The 12,531-nt window shown below is 47.0% G+C and overlaps 1 protein-coding gene and 1 long non-coding RNA gene across 3 annotated transcripts in view; one reads left to right on the top strand and one right to left on the bottom strand.

Moving 5' to 3' along the window:
• CMTM3 (CKLF like MARVEL transmembrane domain containing 3) overlaps positions 1–12,531 on the top strand; it is a 40,900-nt gene that overhangs the window by 20,558 nt on the left and 7,811 nt on the right. Inside the window, exons 1-4 of one of the 2 annotated variants that reach the window (XM_063411129.1) lie at positions 490–622; positions 9,042–9,197; positions 10,863–10,958; positions 12,236–12,353. In XM_063411129.1, the coding sequence (XP_063267199.1) occupies positions 512–622; positions 9,042–9,197; positions 10,863–10,958; positions 12,236–12,353 (481 nt within the window). In that variant the 5' untranslated portion in view covers positions 490–511. Of the gene's footprint in view, positions 1–489; positions 623–9,041; positions 9,198–10,862; positions 10,959–12,235; positions 12,354–12,531 lie in introns of those variants that run through there. The other variant, XM_063411128.1, reaches the window with a different exon arrangement.
• LOC134557854 (uncharacterized) lies at positions 111–9,032 on the bottom strand. The gene is made up of 2 exons (XR_010082210.1): positions 1,111–9,032; positions 111–351 (listed from the first exon to the last, which is right to left on the bottom strand). It is a non-coding gene; the product is annotated as an uncharacterized LOC134557854 (long non-coding RNA).

Raw genomic sequence — 12,531 nt, forward strand, 5'->3', positions numbered from 1 at the left:
ACCATGCTTCGGAAAGATTTTGTTGTGCCATGTGAATTGCATGTTAAAGCATTCGCCGAGGCATTTGAATCCTGAAATTTCAGCCTTGAGCGGGGTTTGGCCTGGGTTACCTGCAGCGGCCCCTTGGAGCCCCAGGCGCCCGGTGGTTCTGTGCTTGGTGTGTTCAGAGTGGCGGGGACAGAAGCCCCCCGGCTCCCTGGTGTCGCTCCAGCAGCACAGGACAGGCGGAGGTGGCGGCCCAGCTCCATTGTCCCGGGGCTGGGGCCGGGCGCTGGGGCCGTCCCCCACAGCTGGGGATGCTGAAACTTTTTTTTTTCACGTTTCCGCAGTGTCACGATTTCCGCTTCCCTCCTTCAGAGAGGAAAAAAAAATTAAAAAAAAAAATTCCACGGCCAACCCCCCACCCCGAGCCTGAGCCCGCGCCCAGCCCGAGCCCGGCGGGAGCTCAGGCCGAGCCCAACGCGAGCCCAGCCCAGCCCAGCCCCAGCCCACCCCGCCCGCCGCCGCAGCCATGGAGGACCCCGAGCCCGCGGGCGCTTCAGCACCGCCCGGGCTGAGCTCGCTGTTCCCCCCACGCGAGTTCCTGCGCTCCCGCAAGGGGCAGCTGCTGCTCTCTGAGTCGGTAAGGACCGGGCTGCGGGGCCGGGGGCCGCGGGAGCCGCCCCCGGGGCACCCGGGACCCGAGCGGGCTCCGCCGCACCGACCTGCCCCGGGCCGCTCCGCTGTGCGGCTGAGGGGAGAGGGGGCGGCTGAGGGGAAACGGGGCAACAGCCGAGGGGAAAACCGGGGAACAGCAACTGAGGGGAAAATTGGGTAACAACAGCGGAGGGGAAAACCAGGGAACAACAACTGAGGGGAAAATTGGGGAACAGCAGCCGAGGGGAAAATTGGGGAACAGCAGCCAAAGGGAAAACTGAGGGCAACAGCAACCGAGGGGAAAACTGGGGAAAAACAACCGAGGGGAAAAACAGGGAACAACAACTGAGGGGAAAATTGGGGAACAGCAACCGAGGGGAGACAGGGGGCAACAACCGAGGGGAAAATTGGGGGAAAACAACCGAGGGGAGGCGAGGGACGACAACCAAAGGGAGAACGGGGAAACAGCCGTACCGGAGTGGGGGAACTACAGGGCTGAGAGCGTGATGGATTTAGCGTAATTCAGGCAGAGCACGTTAGAGACCAGAACTTGTCACGGTAGACTTCCAGTGTCTTACATGTGTTTCGCTGTCGGCCGCCTCTTTTCGGTAAAAAAGCGCTCTGATTTCGCTTTAAGCTGTTTGCAGTGTGAATTCAGTAACCACTACGGCTGCGGTTTGCATTATGGGCTGGTGCCAGGTTAGGGAGCAGCCTGTCCTGAGTGTGTCAAGAAAGACTTTACTCGTGAATTTATGATGTGTGGCATCAGGCTGTGCATCCCGGTCACTCAGCTGCTGTCCCGAGCGCTCCGGAGCCCGTTTGTCCCTGACCCGCCGAGGGATGCGCCTGCTCGCCGCTGTGGAGCCCTTGGGCTGGAGAGCTGCCCGCAGGGAACGGCCCTGGGGTGCTGAGACAGCGGCTGGGCACCAGCCCAGGGGGGCACAAGGCCAGGGACACCTGGCCTGGACCAGCGGTGGTGTGGCAGCAGGAGCAGGGCTGTGACTGGGGTGTGAGACTTTCTGGAATTTTACATGTAAAGGCTTAAAATCTGACAGCTGAAACAGTACCCACGTGATAGGGAAGGAGATTGCTCACCCCATGGGGAGTGGCTATTTCACACCAAAATTTAGCTTCTGAGTAGGAAGCTCGTTGATTGAAATTAGATGTTCAATATCATTTTTGCTAGAAATAATGATAAATTCAAACACTGAGTTTGTTGGAGTTTTAGCTGGAGTTTTGGCAGCAGGTAGTCAAGTATCAGGACAGCCCAAACTAGCAGTCCGGTCCATCGAGCGCTGGTCAGATGTGCACGGTGTCTCTGGCTATCCACTGTGCTAGCTCAGTGGAAGGAAATGAGGATATTCCAACAAAAGAAAGATAAGGAACAGGTAGGAGGCAGAATTGTCTGTGACCAATTGGCAGCTCTGAGAGTTTGTGAGACTGTGGGCACTGCTCTGTGGCAGAGAGACAGGGAACAGCCAGATGCAAGGGTGGCTTTGAGAGGAAAAGCATTCACTCAGGTCAGGATGACTTCTGGGGGGGAAAGCCTCAGGCTGGGTAGCAGCAGGCCATGGGCTTTACCAGCTCCACCAGAAAATCCCAGCTGCCCCTTCCCTCCTTCAGGAACCCCATCACTCGCACAGCATCTGTAGTTTACAAACCCACACATTTAGAAGATATCAAAGCCCAGCTAACCTGGCTCCTTTGGCATGTATTTTTGTTACATTCTATAACACTCAGTGGAATTTCCTTTACAAGCTTACAGCCACTAAATGATGGCTTTCAGAGAGCCTGGCTTTTTAACATCTCAGAATGATGACATATTGGAGGAATACTGTTCTGCTCATGGGATCAGACTCACCCTTTTGTTGTCATAGAGAAGTACTCATGATGCCTTCTTGGAGTAATAAAAACTGCTCTGTCTTGACAAAACAGGGATTTATCCTTTGTGAGGCCAGTTGGGGCTTCCCAAGGGCTTGGCTGGCTAAAGGAGCTCTAAAATCCCATCTGCCAAGAGCTTTCCTTGTGCTCCTTGCAGGCCAAGCCCACATGCTCAGGACATGATTTCCTGGCAGACAAAAAGCAGCAGCAGTTTCGCTCCAGTTGTCTCAGCTTTGCCAGAAGAAACCCTTGAAGACAACACAGGCCCCAGAGTAAAATGCAGCCTGTATACAATTAGAGAAATGCAGTGCCAAATAATTGAAGATGAGTCCAAGTTAAATCTATCATGGTTAAATCTGTGTTTCATCTTTAGCTTTGTATTTCTCATCTTGAATGTTTAATTTTTCCTCTGACACAGTGCTAATGTGGGGTGGGGTTGAGTTCTGCATAAATGTATGGAAATAATATTCATGGATACACATTTTGAACAGTGCCTTTTGTTCAGAAGCAAAGTGGGGTCCTCATTACTGTTACAAATGTCACATTATTCAGCAGCTTGGCAGTTCCCCAGAAATGCACTTTATTTCTGCAGCTCTCGAGCCATTTTTGAAAATAACATTTCCATATGGAGGATCTTTAGGATATTCAGGTGTGATTTGCTCTGGTGCAAACTGGGCATCCTGGTGCTTCCCCTAGAACAGGTCAGGCTGGTGGTGGAGCTGATTACTGCTGGAGGCTTAATTATAATCTCAAATTTTCTTCAGATAAGGAAGTTATCCTCCCCCCATTCCCTGCTCCTTTTTCTTTTGATCTCCACAGAATCACAGAGTGTTTGGGGTTGTATGAGACCTCTGGGGAACATCCAGTCCACCCCCCCACTAACCTGCCTGATGAATTTTTTATTCCACCTAGGACAGCTGTAAAGCAGAAAGAAGCAGTACCATCAAATACATTTATAAACTTCACTATCTCTCCTAATCCTGTTTATTTTCACTGCCTTGCTCCCTCCATTTTCTAACTATCTTTTTTAACCTTACAGGTTAAGCTTTTTTCCTTTCTATTCTCCCCCCCATGCCATGGTTTCTTTCACACATTTTAACATTCTTCTTATGCTACTCATTTTTCCTAACCACTCAAGTTGCTGTGTTGAAGGTCAGCATCTCATCCTTGCTCTTTTCCACCCTTCAAGAGATGAGCTTTCAGTTTCCTGTGTCCTGTGTTGGAACCATTTAACAGCCACTCTCACACTGCCACCAGAGCTTGTCCAGGCAGGATCCCCAGCTGTGGATTGCTGCTCACCTGGCTGTTCCACTCAAGCCTTTGTGGCTGCTTTAGTTGGCATCTCTGTCTCCTGAAGCCAGCATGCAGTGGCACTACGTTTTATTTTGTTTTTATAAAAATGCAGTTTGAATAGGTAAAGTTGTACCTTTGTGGTGACATAAAGGGATGCAGAATTCATTGTGCCTGTTTCTCTCCTCTTTTCCTCCTCTTTTCCTGTCTTTCTCCTGTCTTTTCAGTCTCCTCTGAACTGACCTTCGCAACTGAAACTCCAGCTGCTCGGTGTAAAGTCTCCTTTGAAGAGGCCCCTGTGCCTTTCTCAGGGTCTGTAGCCAGAAGGCCTCTCCTGCAGCCAGTTCTGGAGAAGGCAGGAATTTCACTCCACAAGTGCAACAGAGAAGTAGTAACTGAACAGCAGAGACCCTGAGTGATGCACTTTGTCTGTCTGACAAGAATACAAGAACAAAAGGCTCTCTTGTCCAAAAGATGACACTGCTACCCACTGGTACAGCCTTTGGCAGAGCTGTTCTTTCCTGGAGAGGGAGGCAGGAGCTGGTGCAGTGATGGCAGAGGCTTCCCAGCATGTCCCTAATTCCCAGTGGGTTCCAGTGGGGCTGTTCTCCCTGCTCAGGAGAGACAAAGACCTCTGCAGCTGCCATGACCTCAGCACTGCTCAGGCCTCCCTCCCTTCAGGGACACTGTGCTCTCTAACCACTATCAGGATTATTTTTTAGACCTTGAACTGCAAGCCAGTTGTACAATAAAGTATAACTTTCTAATGCCTGGCCATTTTAAGAAGCCCAGCAACACAATATTAAGTAATAATTGCATGGGTTTAAATGGGAAAGTTGCTTTCTGAAACACAATACCCAAGAAGGGTTTTGTGTGAATGGGAGTGTGCATAAAAGGTGCTCAGTGAATAGTCAGGCTGCTTTTTTGCCAGGATTTTTTTATAACTTTATGACTGCCAAGCTGTGAAAGGTCTCTGTCCTGCTCTTTGCTGTATTAGAGCTTCCTGCATGCAGATATTCCTTCACAGTGAAGCGGGCAGCAGTGACACCAACCTGTCATCAGCAGCTCAGGAAGAGCTCAGACTTGGCTGCTCTCGATACTGAGGGTGCAATCCCAAGTGAAGGGAAGAGAAAAACCTTGTGTAAATACAAATTGACAAAACTGATAAAACACTGTTACTTCTTTTTTTCTCCCAGAAGCTGCAGTGCTTTCTGAAACTGCTGGAAATGAACTTGCAACTCCATGGAACCTCACAAACTTCCACTCTAGCTGCCTTTTTTTTTTTTTTTCTTTTTTAAGCATAGATGCAGAGCTGTTAGAAAAACAACAAGGTCCCATTGCTTGACCTTTCTGTGAAGTGACCCTGAAACACACAGCTCCAGGAAAAGAGGTGCAGGACAAGTGTGATGTGCAATGGAACATTTGGAGTCCTTGGAGGGGTCAAGGTATATTCTGAAAGGTGCTTTTGAGTTTTTAGAGCACCTTTCAGTTTGCAAGATGTTTGTCACAAAGACTTGAAGTCTGGAAAAGCACGTATGTAGGTGTCATTATTTCTGGGTACAGACTGGTACTGCAGTGTTTGTGTTGTGGGAGGAGAGGTGTATTTTTAAAATTTTAAGATAACATCAAATGCTTGTGTTAGTGGCACTGCACTTGAATGATCAGGAAAGGCATCTTCTGGCTTCTGTAATTCAGAAAAGACAGATATAGGAAATATCCAATATTGCTGAAGGAGTCTGTGCATTCCACCTGTCAGAAGACGAAATGAATTCTACACAAGGAGAAATGAGAAATATCATCAAAACCCTACAATTTGTGGGCTCTTGTATTACACGGGGCTGTTCCCAAGCTGCGAAGGAAGTTTGGCATTAAAATCCATGTGAGGGCTGTCATGGGAGACAGAAAAGAAGAAAACCAAAGAATGAGGTGCAGTACTGAGGTGCAGTACCGAGGTGCAGTGCCATGGTCATCACCTGACAGAGCCCTCGGGAACCTCCTTCCTCTTGTTCCTCTGGCTCTTTCCAAGGTCTGCTTCCCTCCCCTTCCTGTGCCTTCCAGCCTTCTCTCGATTAAGGTATCCAAAAATATTGTCTTTCACATCTTCATTCTCAAAAACTGGTCCATTATTTTACAGATGTTTATTTCACATAAAATGTTCCTTGGGCCCTTTCAGTCTCAGAGTGCCTCCAGAATGACGAATGCTGTTTAACTGCAGACCGTTACCACACTTCAGTCTTTCCCTTTACTCATACCATCAATAATCTACTGCAGCTGAGTGGCTTCTTGTGAATCAAAAGCTTTTCAGTGTGCCTAGAGGTGCAGCTCTCCTCACGAGGGGATGCCCACAAGTGGAGAGCAGGGCAGGCTCGACCAATCCCACCACTGAGGGCGGGAAGGTGGGAATACAGGTACTGACCTTCAGGGCTGAGGAGCAGGCAGCAGCACACTGCTGTCATCTACCAGTCATGCAGGGCTTGGTTTGAACAAGTAACTGGCCTGGTAACCAGATTTTAAAATAAACAACTAGTATTTCTCCAGCTTCTCTGGGTCAGACCCAGTTAGAAAATTGAAATGCTGAGACTGATGTGTCTCTGCAGCAGCTTCCCTGGCACAGAAGCAGGAATCCCCTGGCACCCCAGCACCTGGGATCGGGGGCTTCTTGGTGTGTTCCTCCCCAGAACAGCTCCTGTTTCACCCTGAGTCCAGCTTGTGTCTGAGCCTCACACCTGCCCAGGGCTGAGAGGAGACAGCAGGAGCCTTCCCTGGCACTAATTGCCATAAAGCTGATAAGAACAGACCACAAAGGCTCTTCCTTTCATTTTACACTTCAACAGGAAAGCTTTTTTCTCAGTGCAAAGGCAGTCGGAGCATGGGAGTTACTGACTCAAACAGAATTGAGATCAAAGGGATCTCTGCTGTGCAGCATCACCTTACATATCTGAAATTTGCCTACCTCCCCTTGCTGCTCCAGTAGGATGTATTAATACTGCATTTAAGCCTTTCCTAAGAGATCACCAGGTTTAGTTCAAGTCTAAGGATCTGCCATGGGAAGGTTGTGGTCAGTGGGACCTACCCCAACCCAGCTCTCTGCTGCTGGTCACCCCTGCAGCTCAGCCATCACACACCTACATTTAGCCACAAAAAGGACATTTTTTCAACACCATAACAAAAAGAAAATGTCCTGTATAGATGGTGATTTCTTTTTAATCCAAGAAAACATAGAACTGTCTCTAAATTATGTTCCAGAAATGCAAGTGAAGCGGATTCAGAAAGCAAGTGCAGGCTTTGTTCTTTGAGGTGGGAAGGGAATAGGTGCTATGACAGGGAGAAGGAAGCCCTCTCTCCTCTTAGGAGTTAGGAGTTGTCAAGCTCTGATAAATCCACTTCCCTTCAGAAAATTCTTATCACTTTTAGCTCATAAAATACCCCGCTAAGGATGAGATACAGGGAGTGAACTCCCTCCACTTTATGAAAATGAGAAAAACCTGCAGAGAGGCTCTGTGAGCAATAAACAAATCAGAATGGGGTAAACACCAACAAATGAGGCAGATGTTATGAGCTAGCAGGCCCAGGCAGAAGTGAGCTCTATAAACTATCCCTGCTCAGTTTCTTAGAACCCAGTGAAACAAGAACAATGCATAGACATTTAAGATAAATATAGTCTCTTACTAAAAATGTCACATCCTCTCTAACCTCACCAGCCAGTCCTAAGGGATGAAAACAGTTTATTCCAGCTGTTAGTATCCTGCTCAGGCACTGACTGCTTTCCACAAAACACAGGCTGAGAATAAAGGCTTGGTAACTATTACACCAAGAAATTATTTCAGTGGGATTGAACTGCTTTGTTGCCCCCTAAACATAAAAGGTTTTTTTGATACATATATTTGAGAGTTGACTAACCTCTCATAGGAGTAATTAATTACAGGAGCCTCATCACTGAAGTGTAATGATGATTTTTTCTGAGGTACAGGTGGTCCCCAGGAGACCATAATAGCAGCAAACAAATCCACAGAGTTAAAATTTAACAAGGCAAATCCATTGGTCACCTTTGCAGGAAGATACATCTGCCTTCAGAAGTGCCATCTGTGGGAAAAGAATCCATTTATTTTCAGTGCTGTGTGAAAAGGAATGTCAGTGTCCCAATTTGGAATTATAAGTTTAAAAAAATCTTTGTAATCTAATGCTCAGTCTGTGCTGACCAAAAGCATCCCTGAGCTTTGGGAAGGCAGAGATTGTCTGCAGGAGAAAAGGCTGGACAGAGCAGCCCAGGTGTAAACTGGCACACAATAATGTGTAATTCAGCATCCTGGCTACTTTTGTTACTTCAGGCTAAATTGATTGAAACAGCAACCAATTCCCATGCAAGGCAGTAGAACAGGAGGACTGGAACCTCTTTTTGGAGGTGACCAACCCCTAGTACAGCAACTGAAAATGGTGTTGAGCTTATCCGTGATTCCATCACCTTGCACTTCTACAAACACAGTCCAGGAGTGTAGGACAGCACTCTGGTACTGCCTGGTTTAGGTGAAAATGCATTTTCTTCTGTTGTTTTCCCATAGTGAAATTTTGTATTTTGAGCCATATTCTCAAGATATTTCAATTGAGTGGGAAAAATGCCGGTTTTTTATTATTTACTAGAGTTAGGAAACATTATGGAGATAAATCTATGGAAGTTATCTGCCCTATTATTCTCTAAAACAGCTGCCACGCTGGAAAACTGGAACCAGACACTTCCAGAAATCACAGAACAATTAATTCTTGGCCCTTTTCTATCTATCATCATCAGACTTTATTCTTTCAACTCCAAGATTATAAATGCTGAGTTACTTCAGGCTGTCTGAGCACTGCTTTGGGTTTCAAATGAGAACTGTCACTGCTGAAAGCTCAAGAGCTCTGCTTGCTTGGCAACATCACTCTATTTTCAGAATTATGTTGTCAGAGCTGTTTACAATCCAGAGCAAATTACTGACTTCGAGAGGTGCAAATCCACCCAGTGCTCCAGAAAAGCGCCTTCACACACATAGAAATAAACACTATTACTTCAGATTTATTCTGTGCTGAACAAGAAAAATCATTTGGCCCAATGAAAAATAAAAAAAAACAGGATGCTGAAGCTATGCCAACAGCAGCAGCACTGACAGAAATACACAGGGAAAATAACACTTCAAAGCTGCTCAGCTGACTGCGGCTCTGCTAGTCCATGCGAATAACTACGAGTTTTCCCTTTAATTTAGGTGCTGTCATTTATCATCTTTATCTGCTATATTGCATCTCTAGCAGCTTCTTTCATGATGGCACCACTCCTAGAGTTTCTGCTGGCACTGTTTCTTCTTTTTGCCTACGCCTCCAAGCTTAATGAGAAGTTTAAAGGAGTCCACTGGCCTTTGGCGGTAAGTGAGATGTGCAACAGAAACCTTCAGATTTAATTGTGCAGTCTGAGGGGAGTGAAAGGGCCCGGGCAGGAGTTCAGGGTGACTCTGACAGCTTTACAGCCCTGCTGGCATCTTGTCCATGCTGCCTCTGGTTCAGAAGGCCCAGGAGCACACTAAACTATGCTCTGCTCTGCACTGCAGCTTGTTGGGTGCTGACACAAAGCATGGCTTTATCAAAGCACACAATGTATGCCCAATTCCAGGCCAATGGCTTAGGGTCAGCCCAAGTCCAACTGCTGAGGGCTCCTTATTGCCACCTTTGCAGAGGGGGAAACAGGTGTGTTGTTGAGAATGGGCAGACTTTATCAGGCTGTGATTAAATTCTCGGGTAGAGTTACACCCACAGGCAAACTGAGCTGCTCTGGGAAGGGGCAGCTCCGGCCAGTTCATGCCCACACAAGAGCCCAGTGGCTGCTGTGGCTGCAGGAGAGCCCTGGCCACTGGATGTCCCTGCAGCCTCCCTGCAAGGGGAGCAGCTGCTTTGCAGTACAAAAAATTCAAAAAGCCCTGCTGATCTTATCAATCTGGACTCTCTTTTGGTACCATCAGTAGTTCATTGCAGTGGGGTTTGAATTAGAGCTCTCAGTGTATAAAAATAACTTTAGCAAGGCCACTGGGAGATAAAACAGTATCAATGACTTTGGCTACGACTGTGCACAGCTCTCAGCTGGTAATCTCAGTTCCATCATTTTCCTGTTTTCTACATGCATCTGGTTCCAGAACTAAGACAAAAAAGGCACTGTGTGTTTATTATGGCCATTACCATAACATACTGCAGGCACAGAATGTAGATAACTGACCTTGTCCTGACTTCAGAGGAGTCAGGTTTCTTGCAGGATTTGTGCTTTGAGACAGGATCTTACTCTTCCATCTGTTCTGGAAAGGCAGAAGAGCTAATTGTGAGCAGAGCTGAGGGTACCATTATTGCAGCCCCCAGGTTTGCATGTGCCCTGGGAAGCACAGCTCTATGTTTAAAGCTCACTGCAGAGCCATCCCTGCTGGTGTGACAGGGCACAGCTCAGCAGGACACGTCCAGGGATCACACCAGGCACGTGCTCACCAGGGCAGGCTGGTGGAGCTGGCAGTGGACATAGGAAGTATAAATCATTCCAACACTAAACCAAGTGTTTGGTTCCTGAATGAGGAGTTCCTGAATGACAGGTCTCCCTGGAGATCACCACACAGCCCTGCATCTACAGAGAGTCAGGCACCCGTTCCCACGGGAGCTCCGACCTCCTGAGCCTCTGGAGCCGCAGGAGTTCTCAGTGCTCAAATAGGAGGTCTTTAAAGCGTTTCAAATGATTTTTACATTAAAGCCCTTGCTGTGCTCCAAGGCAAATGCCCCACACAGCCCTTCCCAGGCTGAAGGATGATCTGCCTGACACAGGCAGGGTAGAAGCAGGATTTATCCCAGCATCGTTAAGAGCAAAAGTTTATGCCAAGGTTCAGGTCTTCTCTTATTTAGAAATATTTCAGGGATGAACAGTTTCTCCTCTACAGGCTGTGGTCACATACCAACAAGGCCACTGATGCAACAACGGAGGGGCTGAGTGTTTGTTTCCAGAATGGTTTTTAGGGAGAGTCCTTGACCAGTCTAAGAATGCACCGTTGCTTCTCCCACAGGATTTCTTGCGCTGTGTCACCGCTGCCATTATTTACTTTGCCATTTCAATTGCTGCTGTCTCAAAATACAACGATGGAGCATCTAAAGCAGCAGGGGTGAGTAGGCATGAGCTTTCCACCTAAGTGTTGTGGTGAACTGAGTATGGATGTACTTACAAAACAGCTCAAATACGACCCCGCTGCAAGTCATAGAAGTTTCTTCAATTAATTGAATTCATCTGCCTAAAGCAAAGAAGAAATGGTCGCTTATTCAGAAAAACATGTCTTGAACCAATGAATAGTTTCTTCACCCTAACAGAGCTGCTCAGTGTTAACTGTGCCCTTAGGGAAGGCACCTGTTCTGCTTTTTGATTTTACTAGCTGCTCCTGCAAGGAGTGTCAAGATCCTTGAATGGAGGGAATAATAATAATAATAATAATAATAATAATAATAATAATAATAATAATAATAATAATAATAATAATAATAATAATAATAATAATAATAATAATAATAATAATGTTATTGTTATTATTTTTAAAAACAGCTGAAACCTGTAACTGCTGAGGCAAGTCTAAATTAAGTAATTTCAACCTCCTGCCTTTCCTGCTTAGTTTTATTTGCATGAGTTGAAACAAGAGCAGTGTCATTTTACCCTCCAGTACAAGGATTGCCCAAGAGGGAGCCTTCACCCATCAGCATTTTGTAGTCAGAAATACAATACAGACCCTGCATCTGCAACTTGACTCTCAGCATCAATAATGTATACAACATGAATAAAATTTGCATAACAATTTTGTAAGCTTGGGAAGAATGATGCCCGGTGGTGTCGGCCAGCAGCCCTTCCCAAACCATCCCACAATGCAAATCCAAATGTTGTTTAATCTTTTCCCTGCAGTGAGACATGGAGCAATGGAGTGTGTTCAGCCCAGGCTCCCAGACCAGCACCCAGCCTGTGCTGGGCACAGCTCTGCTGCTCTGACACTGGAGAGGGAACTCCAGAATCATTTTAATCTGTCTGGTTCACTCTGCAATATGCACATCTCCTTGCAAACAAGTGGAAAATTGTTTCCCAAGAAAGGGGGGTGATTCCTTGGTGGCAGAGGTGCCCTGGGACAGTGGAGGTGCAGGAGATGCTGATGCCCAGAACATGCCCAGAGCCCTGGAGGCCTGCAGCCTGGGGGAGGGATAAGGACACACCTGGTCCCTTTTCAGGCTCCCAAATCTGCTGTAATTCAGTTGATACCAATGTGCCACAAGTCATTTGCCTTCCCTGCCTTTTTGGAAAGGCACAGGCCAAAAAGCCATGGAGTTTTTCCTGTGTGGGTTTGGTTGGGTTTGGTTTGGACAGGTAGGGGCTGTTGTTAAGGACAGCATTATTTTGCCATTCCAGGTGTTTGGGTTTGTAGCCACCATCGTGTTTGCCATTGATTTCTACATAACCTTCAATGACCTGGTCACTTTTCTCAAGCAAGGCAGCTCCAATTCCCTCGAGGGCCGCAAGACAGAAGGTGGGTAAAATTCCCTGCTTGTTACACGAGCTGCAGGGTGAGATTTCCCTCTCCAGTTCACCTTTTGCAGGGAGCAAGCTCTTTTAGTAGACTATTAAGTGCTTTTCAAGCTTTAGGCTGAAAAGAGAGACAAAGGAAAAAAAGAATTAAAGGAACAGGAAATGGACTGTAAAGGCTA

The sequence above is a fragment of the Prinia subflava genome, chromosome 13, assembly GCF_021018805.1.
Source record: "Prinia subflava isolate CZ2003 ecotype Zambia chromosome 13, Cam_Psub_1.2, whole genome shotgun sequence".
NCBI lineage: Eukaryota > Metazoa > Chordata > Aves > Passeriformes > Cisticolidae > Prinia > Prinia subflava.